Source organism: Muscardinus avellanarius (assembly GCF_963383645.1).
Source record: "Muscardinus avellanarius genome assembly, chromosome: 2".
Classification (NCBI taxonomy): Eukaryota; Metazoa; Chordata; class Mammalia; order Rodentia; family Gliridae; genus Muscardinus; species Muscardinus avellanarius.
The window spans coordinates 67,657,000-67,679,338 of NC_137787.1; the positions used below are offsets into that span (position 1 = coordinate 67,657,000).

At 39.7% G+C, this 22,339-nt stretch overlaps 1 protein-coding gene across 1 annotated transcript in view; it reads left to right on the forward strand.

The window, feature by feature from the left end:
* Positions 1–22,339, forward strand: part of STK39 (serine/threonine kinase 39) — a gene marked incomplete at both ends in the record, with an annotated part of 297,779 nt that overhangs the window by 165,645 nt on the left and 109,795 nt on the right. Inside the window, 5 exons of the mRNA XM_080689383.1 lie at positions 9,392–9,460; positions 9,930–10,052; positions 10,145–10,174; positions 18,798–18,860; positions 20,703–20,770. Coding sequence (XP_080545509.1) covers positions 9,392–9,460; positions 9,930–10,052; positions 10,145–10,174; positions 18,798–18,860; positions 20,703–20,770 — 353 coding nt within the window. The remainder of the gene's footprint in view (positions 1–9,391; positions 9,461–9,929; positions 10,053–10,144; positions 10,175–18,797; positions 18,861–20,702; positions 20,771–22,339) is intronic.

Here is a 22,339-nt window from a genome sequence, read left to right on the forward strand (position 1 = left end):
CTGAGTCCAATCCTCAGTACCCCAAAAAAGGCATTCTATTTCTGTTGAGTTATGGTGGTTGATATCACCTTAGTTACTCTTCTTTCTGTTCATTTCCTGTTGTTCGTTTCACTTGGAAACATTACCATGTTTCCTTAAACACAAACCTGTGAAATCTATTATCATTATGGCTTTTCTGCTAGGTAATTTGCTTTTGCTTATAAACACCTGTAATGACGCTGCTGGATTTAGTGTGTGGATCAGTCAGGTTTCAGTCAGAGAAACACAATCAATAGGAGACCTATAAAGGGATTTACTGGGCAACAGTGGCTTGCTCAACAGTGAGGCTGGGCAGCTAGGCAGACTTCAAGTCCATGGGCAGGCTTTTGGGAGGGTCAGGCTGGAACCCAAGAGTACAGAGGAAGCTACTGTCCTCAGCTGGAATTTTTCCTATAAAGAAGCCTCAATTTAGGTAAGGCTTTCCAACTGGTTGAGCCTGGCCCACCTAGATTATCAAGGAGAATTTTTTTGCCTTCACATCAGCGATGGACTTTAACTACATCTACCAAATACCTTCACAGCCATGCCTAGATTAGTGTTTGGTTGAGTAACTATGGCTGTAGCATTGCCAGTCACACTGGAAACTGCCCAGCACCGTGTGCTTCTCTTCTTCTGGTTCCAAGTAGTCAGTTCCGCTGCCCTCCTGGAGCTGTGTGTAGCTGGCTCTTCTTTCTAATCCCCTACCTCTCCTCCTTCTGCAACTAAGTTAACTCATAACTGACTGCTGCAGCCAGGCAGTTCTGACTCCGTTATAGCACCAAACATGATTTTCTCTCTCTTTTTTTTTTTTTTTTGGGTTTTAGGGGATGTGTTTTCTCATCTGTGTTATTTGTTGTAATGGGATGGAACATTCCTATTGTTTTCTGTATTAGCTAAAGTTACAGTTCAGCTTGGCACCCATTCCAGCAGGGGCTTCAGTTCCCAAAGACAATAGTTGCAAGGTTGGATGCTGCTTTCTTGGCTTGCCCCTGTTGTCATTGTTCTTTGTTCCCCTGACTTGGGGAAATGCCATATTGGAGATTTGGTAGAACTAAAATAGCATAGGAAATCTAATTGCTCCTCTGTTTTTTCCTGCTGCTTTTTTCTGAAGAGTTCTCTTCAAACTTCCAGAACATTTTCTTTTTGAGACATTGCCTTTTCATGTTGGATTTCCAAAGTTTAAAAAAAATCCCATTGTCATTATCCTGAGAGCAATATTTATCAAGTTTGATTATTTTCACCTTAGAAAATAGTAAAGTGTTATAAGGAAGTTGCTATAAACTTTCCCTAAACTAGCTCAGTATTTTGAACCATTTATTATTAACTTATAAAAGTCTTATTTCTCTGTAATATTTTCTAATTATCTATAGAAAATTTGTGTATCCTCATATCTTTATTCTTTTATGTTCTAGTGGAAGGAATGCCAAGTTTTAGCAGAATTAGATAAGCAAAAGGTTAAAAAAAAGGTTAATGGAAATTGCTGGTAAAAGGGCCAAGATTTAGTTATAGCTACTTATCTTTGATTAATAGAAATGGGATTTTTTATTCCCTATATTTTAGTGCATAGTGTGTAATAACATGGTCAAGTGGAAATAATTTGTAAGTATAAATTAAAACCCCAGTGCTCAGAGACCCAGAATGTCCTGGAAAACAGTGACCAAGAAGCAAAGTACAGCCAGCTCTATTACCTGGCATGGCAAGGAGTATCAAATGTGGCCTGCAGTTTCCAAAGAATTACTAAGTTTACGAAAATTAAAATTAAACAAAGTAAATCAAATATCACAATCTTTTTCCTGATTATCTATTTCTGTGTATAACAAATGCCCTCAAACGTAGTGTCTTGAGACGAGAGCTACTCACTTAGGTTTCTCAGTTTCTGGGGATTGGGGACTGGGAAGGCCACTGTGGTTAGGTTCTGGTCTCATGCAGCTGCAGGGCAATGGTAAGGCTGTCTCTTCATGGGGTTCCTCTAGGGCTGGCAGCATGGAGGCCCCAGGGCAGGTGGGAGGCATGCAGGACATGCACACCTAACTGCAGTCATTCCAGGGAGCAAGCTGGACGTTGCACCAGCTTTTCTGATCCGACCTTGGAAGCTGCTTCCTCTCTCTGCCTCATTCTCTTGGCTATAGGTGAGGCAGTGGCACACCAAGATTCAAGCAGAAGGTGCTGGACTCCATTTCTCTTGCTAGTGGAATCGCAAGATTCTAGAAGAACCTGTGGGATGGAAGATATCATTATCAACACCTTTGGGGAAAACAATTCACTTTCTAGTTTACCTCTGGCTATGACAATTCACATCTCTCCTATGTGCAAAATACACTTCACACTTCCAAGACCCTGCCACAATCTCATCCCAGTGTAGTATCAGACATAAGGACCTTGTCATCTAAGTCAGGTTTGAATGCAGATGAAGATTTTCAGGACTGGTCCTGTGTATATAATCATTCTTTGAATACTGTTCTCAGTCTGAAGACCTAAGAACTCAAGAGACAGATATTAGCTAGATGCCCACCTAAAATACAACAGGGGGACACACACCCTACAGTCTTGTCTGGAAGTGGGAAACAGAAGATGCATGGGTTTATGGAAATTCTGGAATCTAGTCAGATGTAAGGTGTCACCTCCTTGCCTGGGCTCTGTCCTCTTTCACTGTTATCTATGGCTTTTGGTTCTGCCCTTTAAGTTATCTTTCCTTTTCTATAAAGCTAGTGTTTGTAGCTCAGTGGCCTTCTCAGACCATTTTCTGTCATAAGTGGAGATTTGAAGGCCCCTTTTCACTTTGCACTCTTTTTTTGTAGTTTGACCTGGTAATATTTTGTACTACAGATATCTAAAAATACTTTTTGGGTTTCCTGTGACTTGGGTTGGGTTCACTCCATTAGAGAAGGTCCTCAGCACAGATGCTTTGCCTACCATGGGCTTCCTGTGAAGTGAAGCAATACCTTTATGAGTCTTCGAAGACCTGTTAAATAATGCCCAGGTTCTACAAGGCAAGCTCGTCTGATCCTTAGAAGGCCTTAGGTGTGTTTGAAAGTGCCCGTGAAGCAACACCTTAGGGCTTTCTGACGTCTCAACAAAGGGTTGCACAGTTCCACCCTGGACTTGATCCTGGCTCTAAAGCAATGTCTTGGTTCCAGAGCTGTTTGATGTTTGGAGAGGCTGGGAATGAGAAACGGTTTTATATTTAATAGCACAATCCAGGTGTCACTTTAAGTATCCTGCCTGGAAGTCTCTTTAGTGAGATTGTTGAGCTCATTAGGTACATTTCTGTTTCCTCCTTTACCCTAGATGTCAGTGTCACTGCATAACAAGGTCTTCCTTTCCTCTCTCTTCTTGTAACATTTTTCTCACTTTCCTTTAAGCCCTCACTGACACCCTTCTTAAATCAACAACTATCATTTCAATATCTTGCACCGTTTTTGTGTGTCAGGAGTTTGGAAAGGGCTTGTCACGCCTTGGGTCTCCCAGTGCTAGCTGGCAGCTCCCATGGAAGCAAGTCTGACTGCCACAGGCGTCTGCAATGTTTGTTGCTTTAAGTCACACAGGTTGGGATGACTTGTTAGGTGTCAGTAGTGAGTGGGGCAATTGACATAAATTTTTTTTTTCTACTTTTCTTAACTTCAAGGCCCAGTATACACCCTGTTCCACTCTCAGAAACCCAAACCTGACCATTCTCTGACTCCCAGGCCTTCTTGAATGCTTTCTTCATTTTCCCATTGTCTGAATCCCAAGCCCTCCAATGGGATGTACAACAAAGGCTGAGAGCTCACAGGCCAAATTTGTCCTGCTGACACATTATTCTTTAGGCTGTACACATGAATTTTAAAAGAGCCAATGAAACATATTGATTAGCATTAGAAAAATAATAAAAAGCATTCACACAAAACATTTTCAACTTATGAAGAATTGGAAGCTCTTGCGAAATCAGATCCGCCTGCCTGTGCGACTGTCAGTCAGCCTGGACGTTCCCTTATAGTAGACAGGCCAGGTTATCCAAACCTTCACTAGGCTGCTTCCTCCATCACATTTCCTCTTGGCTCTGGCAGGCTTTGGGTTTATCATACGATTGTATAGGTTCTTTGCCCAACTTTTCTGTCCTTATTTTTGACCATTTCCTTAAACTAACCCCAAGATCCAAATACCTTGCAATTCAGCCACATCATAAGTCACTGGGGCTTACTACATTCTTTTTTCTAGTTGAAATTACTCTCTGCACACCAGGCTCTTACTAATCCCTTAAGGGGTACCATCCCATTCTGTCCCTTGACAGTCAGCATTTCTTCTGAAGTACAACATTTGTATCTGTGATATAACCTTTACATTTTATTGAAATGATTAACTTAAAGTCTATCTCTAGACTATGAATTATCCCAGAATAGGTTTTTATTTTCTTCATCTTTGATCTAGAACTTGTTACAAAGGTAGGTGTTCAATGAAACATTGACCAAATGAATAAATAAGTGATTTTAAGCTGGGTGTGGTGGTGCACGCTTGTAATCCCAGTGCTTGGGAGGATGAGACAGGAGGATCACACAGGTTCGAAGCCAGCCTCAGCTACGTAGTGAGGCCCTCAGCAACTTAGTGAGACCCTGTTTCCAAACAAAATATAAAATAGGTCTGGGAGTATATCCCAGAGGTAGAAAAGCCCTTGTGTTCTACCCCCAGTACTGCCAAAAAAAAAAAAAAAAGATATTTTGGAAGTGATGAAGGCAAGTTTCCTGCCCTACAGGAGTATATAGCTTGATAGGCCATCCATCAGACATAATGCAAAGTAGAATGTCAGAAAGGTTCAGGCAAGATTGTAAGTGGTAAGCTTGACAAAATCCTCTTGGATTAGCAAAAAATAGATAATTATAGGATGTGGAATGGAAGAACAGATCAGGACAAGGTATATATCCAACACAATTGTAAATACATTGGGAAAGTTTGTCCGTAACTGGATTGTGGGGTTTTAAAGGGACATGATAAAAAGGAAGTCATGGAAAGGTAATTTGGGGAGCCGGGTATGGTGGTGCACGCTTGTAATCCCCGCGCTTGGGAGGCAGAGACAGGAGGATCACACAGGTTCGAAGCCAGCCTCCCTGGCTTAAGAGACCCTGTGTCCAAAATTTTAAAAAAAGTATAAAAATAGGTCTGGGAGTGTAGCCTGGAGGTAGAAGGGTTTCCAGGAACCCCAGTACCACACACACACACACACACACACACACACACACACACACACACACACACAAAGTAATTTGGGGCTAGAGTATGGAGAAACTTAGAAAGCAAGTAAGAGGTGGAGTTTCCAAGACCGTTCTCAGCTTTGATGAGGAAGGTGAGGCCGCAGTGAAGATGTGTTCACTCAGAGCGATAGTGTCTAGTAAGCTCAGAGTGCAAAGTGGGGGAGGAGCAGCCATGCTTATGTGAAAGACAGGGAAAAGAGTGCAGGAGGAGGCAGGGAAGGACCAGAAAGGCAGAAAGAGAAACACCATGAGTACAGGGCTGAGAGAGCTTGCGGTAAAAGAACTGGGTCAGCTGTGTCTGCAGGATGGTGGGGATTGGGTGTATGGGCTTAGCCCAGGGCTTTCTCTCAGGTGTGTGTTAGATGGGAGGGTCCATCTGGCCAGAGGATGGGGACGTGGGCTCCTAGGAAGTGCAGCCTCCAGTCAGCTGTGGGCTCCAGGCCTTGGTGATGGGGGGTAAGCTGGCAGTCAGGGAGCACCTGGCCTGGAATGGCCGGCGAGGCCAGGCACCAGGTGCAGGATGAAGATACCTCTGAGAGGTGGTGCTCGAGGAGCTGTCAGAGGATGTGCTGTGGAGACAGTACAACATTTACTGCTAAGAGCTCACTGAATCTTGTTTTGTTTGTTAATTTTGGATAATTGAGACGGCTCTTTGTTTGTTTGGCAGTGCCTCAAGTATGTTATAAACAGCAATTAATTAGAAATATTTTTTACACTTTTAGTTAACAGAATGCTTGAGAATGGAAATGTGACTGTGTGCATCCTGTGTGGGCAGGCTGGGATGGGGAGCTAGCTCCCTGGATCCTGCAGTTGTAGGCCAGGTCAGGTGTGCAGCAGGTTTAGTAGGTGGAGAGGATGGCTGCAAGACTCTCAGGAAGGGGAAATCATTCCCAAGAGATTCCCAAGTCCCACCTGCAGGGGGAAGTTACTGTGGTGGAGGAAGAAGCTGGCAGGTGGCTAAGAAGGAGCTAGGCATGCGGAGTGAGACTGGTTCCATAGAACCATGGTCCACATTTCTCTGGGTCACATTTCTTATTTTGTTCAGCAGCATGTTAGAGGTACACACTTGGATTTCTCACACTGAACACCCTGCACAGAAAGCTCATCTGCCGGCTCCCCATCCTCTCCTCATCATCGCTCTCCCTGTGCTGGTGTCATGCACAGGGTCCCTTTGGGGTGCTACACCCAGAAAGCTCCTGCTCAGAGGCTGGGTTACACAGCTGGCAGGATCAGTCAGAGCACTCTGGTGACTTCCTGCCTGGCTGCCCTCTCCTTCCCCTGGCTGCTGCCTCCCAGCCCTGCCTTGGCATTTTGCAGGGCATCCCTGAGAACTGACCAGCAAGCCACACTGCTCCTCTGCCACGCTGAGCCTGTCTTCTTTGCTTGTGAGAAACAGAATTGGATCTTTTTTTAACTGAATTTTCATAAGGATGTTGTTAGAGGTCATTAATATACTTTCTTTCTCAGGAACAGTGTAAATATAATTGCTTAATTGTACTTTATTTTCAGTCTTGGGAATAGGTAGTTTTGCATGCAATTTTTTTTTCCTAACTTTCACTTGAAGAATTTGTGGAATATGAATCCCTCTAGGCATCACTATATTAGGCTTTAGTTTTTTAGAACACTGGATTAAAAAACATGGATTTTTTAAAAAACACTGGATTTTTTTTTATCTCTGAAATTTGGGGAAACTCTTATTTCCCCAAAATAGGGAATAAATTCATTCTGCCATATTTTGACTTTACTATGTGAGTAAATCATTTAACTGAACAAGAGTGACACAATTAGAATTGTAAGGGTAAATAATCTCCCTTGTCATCATGGTAGGGGATGGGTGAGAATAAAAACTCTCACACACCTTTTTTTTTTTTTTAAGTTTTTAATTTTCAAACTATTCTTTAGATCCTAAATAGGAAGGGTATTAATTAAAGTACGTGAAACTTCCTTTATTCCAAAAGTTAAAAGTTATATCATATTTATAAACTCCCTATAAGAGTATGACTTCGTAAAAATTGATGTTTGGTCTCCTTACTAGAAGTCAGTGTTTTATAAATATACTGTGGAACCTGGATTTCAAATATTGCTTCAGGTTTATTCCTAGAAGCAAGCTGGGGAGACATTTTCAAAGACAAAATGGGATTCTTATTCTTGTCTCTATCATATCAATTTTTCCCTACATAGACTTTCAAATGTACTTTGTTTCAATTTAGTGAACATTTATATTTACTTTTTTAACCAATATTTGTTACTTAGAAGCCTATCCCATCTTTCTTCCATTGCACAACACTATTGCCCTAGACATTATCTTCCCTTTTTTTTCCCCCCACCAAATAAAACTGGGAGAGACAGCTAGAATTCTAAAACAGAATAGAAATATACAAGAATGGTCATTTTTTGCTTTTTGCTAGATTTTCCTTGTTAACATGAAACTCTCAGAACTCACAAACATAGAGCCAGTGGGGGAAAGGACATGAGCTATATTTTAGAGTGTAAAGCTGGATGATTTCCAGAAAGAGTGAGTTTCCTTAGTGCAATCTCTTGAAGACTGATAATTAATCAGTAGTTCTTGGTTTCAAGAATTTTAGTAAAGTATAGTTTCATTCTGTTTCTGATATAAAGCTTTACTTATTTTCTTCTTTGTTAATGGAATGTGTTGTAACAGATAAGTCTTTAAAGTTTTTCTTTTAAATATAGTCATTAACATGCCCCTTGCCATGATTAGTGTTGCCAACACAATGGTTGATTTTATTGTATATGTCAACAGAAAGTTTTCTCTTCCCTTGACCCATTACTTTGTGGCTTAAAATTAGTAATCTGTTCTGAAAATCCTGAAGTGCATTTCAGCATTTTTCTTTCTGGTATCCATCCGTAAGCACTGTTAAATTCAGTGTCATTAAAATAGGTTTTTACAGCAACCCAAAACACAAAAAGAAAAAATGTTCTATACCATTCAAACAAGGGGTTTCATTAATTCTTAGCTATTTCAGAGGTAAATTAGTCTAAAAATATTTTTGAATAGAAAAAAGAGCTTTTTAAAATAGTCATAACTGTATATGATTATGAATAGCTTTTTTACTTGGTTCTTTCTCTGTTGGAGCTCAAATCTTTTAGACCAAGTGATGGTGGTTACCTTTGCAGCCTTTACATTAGTAATGCCCTCAAATCCAACTTAGACACTAGCATATGTAGTGTATGCTTCACATTGATCCAACATGTAAAAATGCTTATTTTAAATTTAAGTTCTAAGCTGGGTATGGTGATGAACCCCTGTACTTGCAGTACTTGGGAGGCTGAGACAGGAGGATTGCAGGTTTGTGGCTAGGCTCAGCAACTTAATGAGACCCTGTTTCAAAATAAAAGATAAGATACATCTAGGGATATAGCTCAGAGGTAGGATGCTCCTGAGTTCCAGCCCTAGTAATACCCAAAAATAAAGAAAGAAAAGAAAAAGATAAAATTAGGTTTCTTCGTATTTCTCTTGATTTTAATGATGTATCTGTTTTAATGAAATAATTTCCTTTATAGAAAGTCACATTACTTCACATCATATATTTTCAAAGTCTTTGCAAGACATTTTTAGTTTCCTTTTTCTTTCTGATAATCATTCAATGGTGTGAGGAGAATGAGAGCCTGAGGCTTTGTTTCTTGCTTGATTTTGCCTTCATAGCTGTGTGACCTCAGGTCACCTGCTAGGCCTTCATCTCCCCATCTGTAAAATGAAGGGCTTGAACTAGATGGTCCCATTCCACATGAAGTTTCTCTGAATCACTGGACCACTAGCTTTTACCTTACATCATGTTCATCTGCTACAGTGCTTTGTTTAATTAAGTCTCAGTACGTTTTTGAAAAAGGAAAATTACTTTTGTAAGAGGTTCACTCTCAGTCATTCTTTCTTGTTAAAAATTTTATATTTTCAACCACAAAACCATCTGAGGAGTATGCCCTATGGGTTACATCTTCACCCTAGCTAAAATAAGTAAATATGTAAGTAAGTAAATAAATAATAAACAAGAAATCATTGAGGGAGGATGCCTGATTATAACCTAAACACTGGATGGTCATATAGTGTTGTTATAATCTCACAAATCTCAAACGTGCCACAGTGTGTGTCAGGAAGAGTCTGATGCTGTTTTGTTTTGCTCAAGTAGGTTGAGCAGAATCCTGGGACCGCAAGCACGATGTCAGGTTCTGAAAAAGAGCAAGGTGGCCACAGAAGGGTATTTGCCTCGTTGACGTAGGTCTTAGATGGCAGAGACCTCTAGCGCGCTTCCTTAGGCTTCCCGACATCCTCGCCTATGCTGTCAGTAATCACCTGCTTGTCTGTGTTTCCTTAAGCAATTCTGAAGCCTACCATGTGGCCTTGTATGTGTAGTAACTAATAAAGGTGTTAACTAAATGAAAGAGAATAACAAGCTCCATCCTTAGTGGCTTATGTGTGTCCAGAATAGCTCATTGTATATGTGTCCAGTAATGTATTTCAGGAACACATTATTTTGGAAAGGGCATGGGCGTGGGAGTCTGGAAGCTGTGGAGTCTTTGGGAGTATTAACTTCTAGTCATCCTCACATCAACAAACACTGATGCTGTTGTCAAAGTATTGTGTGTGCCGTGTGACCCAGTGGCGCCACCTGCAAGCACTGTGCATATTCGACTCGTGAAGAGTGCTGTGGGTTTGTTTTGCTTCAGGTAAGACGAGTGCCGGGGTCAAGTGGCCACCTCCATAAAACTGAAGACGGTGACTGGGAGTGGAGTGACGACGAGATGGATGAGAAAAGTGAAGAGGGGAAAGCAGCTGCCTCTCAGGAAAAGGTACGTGACGCTGTGACCCGCAGCTAGTCCGAGCACGTTGTATTTCTGTGGTACTTTGGGTGTGTATTAATGGGTACATAATTGTTTTACAGTCAAGAAGAGTAAAAGAAGAAAATCCAGAGGTGAGCCGCAGTTATTTATATATGTATATATGTGCATGTGTGCATGCAGCTATATTTCCACCATTCCCTTTGTCCCTTGTGGTTTCAGAGTTCAGTCCACCTCAAAACGTTATAGAGTAGAAGTAAAAGGGACACATAAACTTTGTGGGGCCCAGTTTCATTTGAGTTTCATGTGGACTACACAGAAGACAGCAAATTACTTTATTCTCTGAGTCTCAGTTTCCCTCAAAGATAGTACTTATGTGGTTGTCATGAGAATTGGTTAAACCATACAGCTCCCAGTGGAGTCCTTGCCATCCACTAGGTATTAACTACTTTTAACTTTTAGTATGACTGTCACTTATAAAACATATTAAACATACAGGCAAACTTTCTTTGGAGTTTTTTTTTAAAAATTTACTATAATGCAGATATTTAAATGGTTAGAAACTCTAGATTGAGTCTATTCATCTTGATTTTTAAACCTCCTGGGTAAATTGATAAGCAAGGCTCACTCTTTTAGTGGCTTCCTGTTGAGAACTGGTCATCTTTTGATTAAGGGATCATTTTTACTTACTTCCTCCATCTGATTAATTATCCTAAAGCTTAATCATGACTGTAGCTCACTAATTCTCCTGGAAGAAATTTAGGCATATTTAAACAGCTCCAAATATTTTATAGACTTATTAATTGATATGTACCTTGACAAAATCTCATTATAATGATGGAAAACTTGAGGCTACAAATGATACTTAGCCCCAGTTTTAAAATTAGCAGACATTTCCTTTTGGTTGGGAGGAGTGAATCTTCACATTGGGTTTTAAGTGGTGGGAGCCAGCTGGGTTTTGTAAGAGCGGAGCAGCAGAGCTGCAAGCTACTCTCTGTCTGGTCTTTTCTTTCTCTGTTCTGTTTCAATCATTTTGGCCACACTGATAGGCCTCTCCTGGGGTTTTCCGTGTACCTGCCTCCCAACAGAAGCTCACCTTTAGATCCTGTTTCCTGCTATATTTATCATATGAGTTATACTTTCTATTTCATAGGAAACATGCCAACCTTGTTCAAGGACATGATTCCTCTCTGTTAGGAGCAATGATGATGAGCCCCAGAGCCACCCATGAGACACAGGGGCTGCACAGGTGTTGTGCGAGGCTTTTAGAATGAGCTTAACTGATATCATGAACTCTGCCCTCTCCTTGCTTACTTTCCCATTTAATCTAGCATGGAATGCAGAGTCTAGCTTTTTTTCATTTATTTCTAAGACCATCTCTAATTAAAAGTGCAAGTTCTCTTTAGAAGTAGGGCAATGAGAGATGCTTCAAATAGTATCATTGACTCAAAAAGCATTCATTATAGGTTCACTACAGGATGTCTTCATTGGGTGCTATTCACTGGGTCCTGCCTTGCTATCGCAGATCGAAGTGTGTAGCTTTTTCCTCATGAGGATTTGTCAAGACAATATCTTACTCTGTGTTCATTGAAATTGCCCTGATAACTGATGCCTTATTTGGCTAATGGCAGGATCTTTGTGGCAAGATTTTTTTTTTTTTCTGCGCAGATAAGAGAGGGAACCATGTAGGGCATGCTATCATTTGATCCTCAGGCATGCCTGCTGACCTCGATGGGGATTTGAAAGTTATGGGCACTTTCTTGCATCTAGACTCACTTGATTTCTAAGAGGAATGTGTAGGACCTCCTATTGGTGCATACTTAAGGAAGCACATGAATAAGCTTTTTGTTGTCTGTGAAAAGATTCCTGTGTCTGCATATGAGCACCCATTCGCTTTTAGGAATGACCCAACCCACCTGCTACTGTAGGGCTTCTCGGGCTGGTGTCCTCACACCCTTCCCTTGGGACAGTGCTGTCATTTCAGTATCCTGGGCTGTGTTGCCTGTTGCATCAGCTTTTAATGAAAACTGTCCTCCAATTTGCCAACCATATCAAACTGCTTGCTGTAAACAAAGTGCTACTTTAGTTATCTATTACAAGAGAATTAAAATGTGTCAAATGTATAAATATTCAACACACACACAATATGCTTGTTGTGTACAGGATTTTAGATGATAATGAGATTACATCAGTGAGAAAAATAGAGTAAAACCCCTGTCCATGTGCACCTTACATTCTAATGGGAAAGTAATTATGTAGCCTGTTGGGGTGGAGGCAGAATGAGCATGGGAGCACCCCCTGGTTTCAGATGCCTTGGTCAGCCTAGGACTTATTGAGAAGGAACACATAGTAAAGATTGAAAAACGCAGAAGAGAATTAAACTTAATAAAAACGGAAAGGCTGCTTTTATCCTGCTGCTCTCCTTACTCTCCCCATGGCTGTCACTTCTTTCCACTCAAGTTATCTTTAAGAAGTGTTTTCTTACAGACTTTCTCCTGTACATGTCTATACAAATACATACTTAAATCTAGAAAACCATTCTAAAACAACACATGAAATTATAAAAATTAAAACTTTTTTTTCCTGCAACTGCCTTATTATCTTGGAAATCCGTCCACATGAGATATTGTAGGTCTGCCTGTTTATTTTTAGTTGCTGTGTAGTGTTTTATTAGACGGATGGATGTTTTACTTAACCATTCTCCTCTTGGCAATCATTAAGTTGCTGCAAACATCATTCCATCAGCTTTCTTGTGTATGCATGTGGGGAATCCACCTGAAGTAAAGCCGTGGTACTTAGAGCTGTGGCTGCTTTGTTGGAGTGTCTGCTTATTTTGAATTTTTATCATTGTTATCAATGATGATACCAATGTATACAGCCTCTGATGTTGTATGTTGTCTTTTTAACATCTTTCAGAGTGAAGGTGTGTATCTGTGCCAAATGGCACATTTAAGTGCCAGAGTATTTATGTTTCAATAAGCTTTTCAGCACTGATTGTCATTCAAATTGAAGTCCAGTTATTTCTTTACTGTAAGCCAGTAGAAAACTGGGATAGTATTTTTTTCATTTTTGTGTTCCCTTTGCAGCTAATAGACACTCTATGCATGTTTGTAGAAAACATGAATGTCCATGTACCGAGATCAACATGTGACACAGAGCACAAGTCATATAGCATAGGCATATAGTATTGATGAGGAGGTCAGAGGTGGGAAGATCAGAAGTTATAAAACTGAGGTGAAGTTCAGAAAGAGCATCCTTAGTGCTGTGTTTGGACAGAGTGTGTTGCTGCAATAAGCAAGGGGTGTTTTAGGAGTGCTTCCCTCATGAGGAGCTATTTGGCCTCCTTGGGAGTCTGAGGTAGAATGTGTAACAGCATTTCATGGAGAAGAGTGATAAGTAAGATATTTGTCAGAGGGGCAGTGGGAGGATATGACTCATTCTGAGCCATATTTGGAGGTCCCCATACATCCAAGAGGATTTCCAGTATAAACAATGAGGTTTCAGGTGTACCATTTATTTTGGGATTCATAGACAGGCACACTGAAAAATTGGTCCTTAATTCCTAGCCTAGTTTTAGAAATAACCTTGCAAATCATTAGTCACTGACGAGTAATTAATAATTTGTAATAGGTAGATACTTCATTTATTTACCATCTTATTCCTCTTTGAGGGAGAAAGCCTTTGGAGACTAGATTTTAATACTGCTACTGCTAATATTAATGAGTTAATTAATTGATCAAATATTTAAACTGTACCTGATGTTTCTATGGAACTATGTTAAACAAAACTGGGAATTATACAAAAGGAAAAGTGCTTGCCTTCTCGAAGCTTTCCATCTCTTTGGAAGTAGGGGGAGGGGCAAATATTTGCAAGAACCTACCTTCTTTAGGTAGTGTTTTCTAGATTTTATCTGTTCCTTAAAATGTTTACTCTAGCTGGGCATGTGGCACATGCTTGTAATACCAGTACTTGGGAGGCTGAGATAGGAGGATCAAAGGTTCTTGGTTAGCCTCAGCTACTTAGTGAGGCCCTCTGAAACTTAGTGAGACCCTGTTCCAAGATAAAGAATAAAAATAGGGCTGGGAGGGTAGCTCAGAGGTAGACTGTCCTTGGATTCAATTCCTAGTGACACACACATGCACATATACACACACACATAAACAAAAAATAAAATGTTAAAATGTTTAATCTTTTATTCTACAGTTGACCTTCTTTTGACCTGTGATTTAGAATTGCTTCTTGAGATTCTGAAATAAGTGCTTTTTAAAGAAAAACTCTGTCAGTTTTGTACTATACTCTTAATTTTCTATATAAAAGAGCAAAATTGACTTTAAATTTAGTTTCCTTTGGTTTATTTAAACAAGGAGGACATTCATTAGGGTGTCTGTTAAAGCACAGTGCTTTTTATAGCAGCACCTTAGTTAGTAGAATGAAAATAAATGATCCACAGCCCTGTCTGCATCTCAGGGAAAAGCAAAGCTTTAAAAATATGGTGCCTAGACTCAACCCACAGACACAGATTCTAATCTGGCTGTTAAGGTGATGTCCGTGAAACTCAGACTCTTAAAGGGCTGCTCACATGATCTGATTTGTAGGTAGGATTGAGGACTGCTGATTAGGAAAATTGCACAGATCAGTCTGAATCCAGCAATCCAGAGTGAAGTTCAGGGAAACTGTATTCAAAGTTCCTGAAGACTTTATTTTAAATACTTGCCCATCAGAAATATAAAAGAAGAAAAGAAGGAGGCGGAAGAGGAGGGAAGATTTTTGGCTGAGGCCCAAGAAGATCCAAAAGGAAGTCTATTGAAATACACTAAAGAGCTTTATTATTATGAGCCTAGGTTAGTTATGAAAATATTTCTGCTTCCTGACTTTGGGATCTTATTCCGAGGAGAAAACACATTTGGTGTGGATTTAGGCTGAGATAATTTTACTAGAGATGAGATACAATGTGAAGACTAAAATTATTGCTGTTATTGCTATTGCCTGATTTTTCTTCTTTTTATACTAGGAATTGAACCCAGGAACATGTTCAACTATACTCCCATCTGATTTTCTTTTTTATTTTGAAACAGGGTCTCACTGAGTGGCAGAGGGCATCTTTAAGTTGCCGAGGCTGGCCCTCAAACCTACCATCCTCCTGTCTCAGCCTTCTGGGTACTGGGATTATAGGTCTGCAGCAGCACACTCACTGCCTGATGATTTTTAAGACTATCACCAGCTTTTTAAAATTATTTCTGATAAAAGCATGTTTTCCAAATGCCTGTTAACTCTCGTAAATGTTTTTTTTAAAAATCTGTATTTAGAGGGAGAGAAAGATTTGATTTTTTCCACTAAATTTATTATGCTGCACCTTAGTTATCTCAGACTGCTTTAACATAATAATTTGATGATGCCGCTTTCTAAAGGGTACTGTTATCACAAGAGACTGGCCTTTTGAATAGTTGTAGGGAAAATCAGATTCGCAAACAGAAATCTCTGTATTTCTGAAATAAATTATTTTTTATTTTAGAATAATTTTAATTTACAGAAATGTTGTAGTACCGGTTTTCTCTATATGCCTTACCCAGCTGCCCTCATTGTCAATTTCTCATGTAACTGGCATATTTATCACAATTCAGAAAAAAAAAGTACTGCTCCATTACTATCAAAACCCCAGAATTTATTCAGATTTCACTTCTTTGTCCATTACTGTCACTCTTCTATTCCAGGTTTCAATTCAGGATAACACATTGTATTTAGCTGTGTGTTTAAAAAGGAAATGAAAGCTGGGCAGGGTGGCACACGCTTGTAATCCCAGCATTTGGGAGACTGAGACAGGAGGATCATGGTTGTGGACAGCCTCAGCTACTTAGTGAGGCTCTTTGCAACTCAGTGAAACCGGTTTCAAAATAAAGAATAAAAATAGGGCTGGGGTTGTAGCTCAGAGGTAGAATGCCTCTGGGTTCCATCCCCAGCACTATAAAAATAAATAATAAGTAAATAAAAAGGAAATGAGGCAGAATTCTATGAAAAGTTGGAAAGCAGACATTTGTTTCTTTCTTCAGTTTATTCTGAGATGTTTTCCTCTTTTTTTACCCTGTCTCAGATTCTCATCGAGGTGTATATCCAGAGTGGTGCCCAACATTAATTTATTTCTTTTTCCCTTTCTGTTGAAACATCTTTTGTTTCAACTGTTCTTCTGTTTAAAAAGGGAGAAAACTATTTTATTTTGTGCATAATTCAATTTTGTATAATTTGATCTAACCCAGAGGCATTCTACCTCCAAACCATACTTTAAATCCTTTAAAATTTTGTGTTTGTTTTGTTTTGTTTTGAAATAGGGTCGTGCTAAGTTGCTGAGGTTTTTCTGAACTGTGGATGCTGGCCCCAACCTTGTGATTTTCCTGTATCAGCCTCCCAAGTACTGGGATTACAGGCATGCCCATCAAGCCTAGTGAAAAAAAAATTCTTAAACAAAAAATCTGATGCATTTCTGTCATACTGTTAATAAGTGACATAGCTGCTTTACATGTTTTCTTTTTTGTAAATTTTTAATTTAAAACAGTTACCCAAAAGGCAATAGTTTAGTCCTATATAATGGATCAATTATGGTGACAGACTATGGCTGTACTTGATTGACGAGTGAGATGTTTGATTCAGGGAACTTTCCAGGACTTGTGACACCTCCACTCCTCTTCTGAGGAGCAGTCTGTATTGCCCAGTGAGAATGGAGGCAGGTCCCTCTATTACCATAAATGTTATTTCTATGCAGTGGGGTTGCAAGGCGGGCACAGTTTCTTGCCCAGTCTGTTGACTAGTGCTCTATTCAGACGATTGCCCAGCAGTGAGGGAACAGGGCAGGGAGAAAAGAGATGGTCTCCTCTAAGTAAATGCTTCTGAGGTTTTCCAAATTACCTTTGTTCTTTAACTGCAGGTTTAGGACATGCGGTAAGTGTGGTTTGGCCTTTGTTTATCTCAAGTCTAAATTTAAATTGTGGAATAAACCTAAATAATTCTTCCCAAGAGGTTATTTGGTATAGAGTGTGGCCCACTGACTGGTTAATGAACAAAGGTTGTTAGGTTGTTTGTTCTTCTAATATAATCAATCCCCCAATATTTTATTATAAAACTTTTCAAATATGCAACATCAAAACACTTTGTCTTGAACACCATATATACTTACTTTGTCATTTATGAATATATTCATCCATCTTTCCACCTTAGCTTAGTAAACTGCAGGAATCAATGTACCTTTTCACTTCAGTACTAACATAGTGATTGTGTGTAGGGGGGGGGTACTGGGGATGGAACCCAGGGGCATTCTACCTCCAAGCGACACCCCCAGCCCTATTTTTTATTCTTTTTTGAAACAGGGTCTCACTGAGTTGCAAAGGGCCTCACTAAGGCCCTGAGGCTGGCTGCGAACTGCAATCCTCCTGTCTCAGCCTCCAGAATGCTGAGATTACAAGTGTGCACCACTACACTGGGCTTATTCTTTATTTTGAAACAGGTTTTCACTAAATTGCAGAGGGCCTCACTAAGTAGCTGAGGCTGGCTGCAAACCTGTGATCCTCCTGTCTCAGCCTCCCAAGTACTGGGATTACAAGTGTGTCCCACCACTCCCAGCTTAAACATCGTGATTTTCTTTTTTCTTTCTTTCTTTTCTTTCTTTCTTCTTCTTCTTCCTCTTCTTCTTCTTCTTCTTCTTCTTCTTCTTCTTCTTCTTCTTCTTCTTCTTCTTCTTCTTCTTCTTCTTCTTCTTCTTCTTCTTCTTCTTCTTTTTTGGTGGTAATGGTGTTCCTGGAAACCCTTCTACCTTGGGGCTACACTCCCAGACCTATTTTATATTTTTATTTGGAAACAGGGTCTCTTAAGCCAGCGAGACTGGCTTAGAACCTGCTCAGTACTCCTGTCTTCACCTCCCAAGCTCAGGGATTACAAGCCTGTGCCACCACGCCTGGCTTAGACATCATGATTTTGAAGAAACACAGAGAGTAAGAATTTTTTTTATACTTTTAGACAGTCTTAACCTTTAGATAATTCTGCTGCAAAGGATTTATGATTATTTTAGATTGATATTAAGTTAGAAATAGAGGATCTTTTTCATTGCTTTTTATCTTTAAGGAATTGTGCTGTTGGTGGTAGTGGTTTATTGTTGTCTTTCAAGTTTTGCTCTAGGGCAAAGTTCACAAAAATAGGGCTTGAGGCAAAATAATTTGGGTATCATCTTAGAATCAGAATTCCACCATAGATTAAAAAAAAATCTAACCTTTGATTTTGGCTTTTTTTTTTAAATGGATTTTTAAAATCCATTTACCTCTACACATTTTTGAAATACAGTGGAAAATTATTTAAAGTAACTGATTAAAGGGGCAGGTTTTACTGATCTCATTACAGGTCTCTTTTAGATAAAGTTATGCAGTAGGAAAAAGTTGTTATTAAGTTTAAAGTATCAAATAGTTCAGGCCTTTTTACTTTAGCCGAGTGGTTCTAAAAAAGCATTTGAGTTCCCCTGAAAATTGGTAAAAGCTATGGATTCTCTGCCATCTTTACCAAATTGTGATCATTGGCCAGGCAGGGCCCAGATGTCTGTAGCATGTGCCCTTGGTGATTAAAGAGCAGATGGTTAGAAGCATTGGGGAGGTACCTTGGGAAATCCTACTGCTTTAAGACCTTCTGAAAATGATTGCCTCTGGTAATTGGGATGTGCTATAACCCCACTGACCAAGTCTCCTTTGGTTCCCTCGAGTATTGTAATGGTGGTTTTCTTCACAGATCTCGGTGAATGCCAGCAGTATCCCTGAGCAAATACAGTCCCTCTCTGTGCATGACTCTCAGGTATGTTCCTCTGCCAGTTTGAGATGCTTTATAGTATCTTTGTAGCCTTTACACTCGGGTGCTTTGTAGGCAGACCTGTAGAAAAACCCAATGTTTTAGATGGGTAGGCAATTTCAGGGTAGCACGTCCAAGTCAGGGACTGTCAACTCTCTCTTTAAATAGATATGGAGAAAAAGAGTATGGATACTATTGACCATCTTTTGCAGGATCTGCAGTGCTTAAATGATAGGTTCAAGAGCACAAATAGATTACTAGGCTGCTTCTAAAATTGCTGGTATTGTGGAAAACAAGCAAAGGAAGGAAAATGATTCACCATTCTATTATATTCTAGCTGCAAAACATTGTGGCTAATTGATAGTTTTCTGTTTTGCTCCTGGTCGGATTTCTATAACCTCTTTTCATAATTCTTTTATCATTGAATTTTATGGGCCAATTCATCTCTACCACTTGCCTTGTAAAAATAATAGTCCAGTGACTGTGAAGTGCATTTATAATGCATAATTATACAAGGTATATTACAGAAGACCTGAGCTTTGCGTGCCTCATGTTGGGTGGTGATGAAAGAAGCCCAGCAGCCCAGGGGAAGGACCATGGATGCAGAGCCACAGGGAAGGCTCACATTCTAGTTTTACCTCATAATTTTTAGGCAAACCCCTTTGCTCTCAAAGTAATTATACTCTAATGCCTCATCAGCCTTAGGATCTCAAGATTTTTCATTTCACTTAAATATATTTAATATATTTAATATATTTAATATTTATTTAATATATTTAATAAATATATTTAATATTCCACTTAAATGTATTTCTATTTTACCTGATCTGTGTTATGAAACAGCTTTATAATGGGGAAGTGACTACAGCATTGGCCTTTCATAGTTGCTGGAAGCTTAGTTAAGGCCTGATACCTAGTCCTTGGCTTGTATTTTCTAGCCAAGGAAGCAAAAACTTGTAGAAGGTAAATGGTTTAAGTTTAGGTCTTGGTGTTATATCAGCCAACTTGGTAGGAGACCTTGAGATGAACTGTAGGGGCTGGCTCAATGATGAAAGGCAAATTAGGGATAATTATGGACCAGAAAGCAAAAAGAAAAGGAAATGGGGCAGGAGGTTAGGATGACTTACATTGTTTAACATTTTATAGATTATGCCTCACTTTAGTCAACACTATTTTCTCAACAACCTTTTGAGGCAGGTGTCCTATTTTGTAAATGGGAAAACAGGTTCAGAGGACAACTTGTCTATCGTTGCATAGCTGGTCGGTGGCAGAGCCAAGTTTTGACCTGAAGTCTTGTACATTTCCTGCTCCAGCAAGGAGGTCTACTCATGTCCAGGCCTTTGTCAGAGCAGGGCAGGGCTGTGTTGTAGAGGCATTTCTGGTTCATCATCTATACTGAGAGAAATTGGTTCTAGGTGAAAAAGGCAGGAAAGATAAACAGTTGCCTCATCTGCTGGGCTCTGCTCTCCTCTGTCCAACTTCTGTGCTCCACAAAAGGCCAGTGGAGGATGCTCCATTGCTTGAGTTGCAAGGCGCCACCTTAGATGGTTGACCCCACTTTGGGCTTACTGCAGCGCAGACTAGTCATTCAGCGTCCATCCTATGACCCAGGCTTTCTCTTTGAAACATTTTACCCACAATTGTGATGGGAATTAGGCCTCATTCTGTTGTTCCTATAGAGGAGTCCTGAGGCCAAACAAGAACCGCAGGTATAAAACCCTAGATTTTAAATTTCCGGAATTAGATGTCTGAATTGAGAGATACTATGAATTTATTCATTCCCTTCCCAATAAATTTTTCAACACTGGTTTTTGTTTTGTTTGTTTGTTTGTTTTTTTGTCTTTAAAGGGCCAATCCAATGCTAGTGAAGACTACAGAGAAGCTTCTTGTGCCGTGAACCTCGTTTTAAGATTAAGGTAAAAAAAAAAATACTGGCTTTTTGCATCATTTTTTCTATAGTACAATATTCTGGGCTCCTTCATTAATTTTTCATAATAATAGCATAAAATAAAATTGTTAACTTACTTGCTTTCCCCACAGAACCAGCATATGCCATAGTCCCAGAACTAATTGTGTTCTTTTAATTGCTCACTTAAGAAGACCAAGAAAGAAAAGCACCACATGAGAAGTCTGCAGGCTCCATGTGCCCATCATTAAGGGCCCCCCCCCCTTCCATTGCTCTCTTGGGTTTTCCCTTTTATTTTATTTTATTTTTTTTTAACAATGTAAGATCACAGTAAGAGATTTTTAATGAGTTTCTTTCACACTCCGGCAGTCGGTCTCTGACAGAAATAAACCCGGGTTGTACTACAAGTTGCCTGCTCAGAACATTTTTCAGTGGCAGATTTGATCAGCCACTGTGGAGAAATGACAGATTTTGAAAGAACCTTCACTCTTCTAGGAAATAGAATCAAATATGGTGCCTGACAGTCGATAGCCTTGCAAATGAAAGCTGTTTCTATTTTAAGAAGTTTTTTTACTTAAAGGCCTATCTTTGCAGATGTTCTTTGTTAAGAGTTTGCTATCCTGAGAGAAAAGAAAATTGCTTAATCTCAATTATAGACAGCTTAATTAACTAGACCAGTTAGAATACTATCCCATTTTCGAAGGTGTTTTAAAAGGAGTAATAGATGTATGTTCTCTTTCTGACGGTCATACAAGCATGTGATGTGTGGTCAGGGGCCATGTTCAGAGTTGTGTAAAGGGGCTTATCATGACGGTTAGCTTCTGGTCTTTGAATCATCACAGTCCACAGGGCAGTTATTGGCCCCGTCATTCCTTGCCTTTGATGGCCAGCTCCAGTCCCATGTGTATTATCATAGTTTTACCAGGGGAACTCACAGGAACCGTTGTGATTTAATTCCACTGATTTCCCAGCCAGGAAGGGATACTATTGCAAGACCTATTGTTCTTATATTTTCCACTTGTTCAATTATTTATTCATTTAGCCAGTATTTACATTGGACCCCCTCTCTGTGGCCGGAGCTCTGTCCAGGCCCAGAGTTTGTCACTGATGTGTGAGAGTGAACAAGACCACAGAGGTTGAGTCCAGCCACCCAATGTATGAAGGGTTGGAAGAGAATGCAGTAATCTAGTCTCCTACTTGGTGTAATCAGAAATCTTTTTTTCAGTGTTCCTGCTGGATGCTTATTTAGCCTCCAGGTGTACTTCAGCTCAGTGTTTTGTCATGTTTGTCCCTCTGATACTGAACACTTTTGGTGATTTTTCTTCCTTCTGAAGAGACCTTCCTCTTCTAAGCTCCAAAAGGCTTTAACTCTGCCTCATAGAGTAAATCTCACTCTGTGGATAAAAGTCTCCTGGAAAATGTGTCAAAAAGCATATTCCTGGGACTTGTTCCAGATACCGTTTTGCTCTAGGTACTAGAACAATATAAAACAAATGCATTCTCTTATTTTTCCAAGAGCCATTTGTATATTTACAAGACTTGATGTCTTTTCCTAGCCAAAAATACTATAAATGCCTTT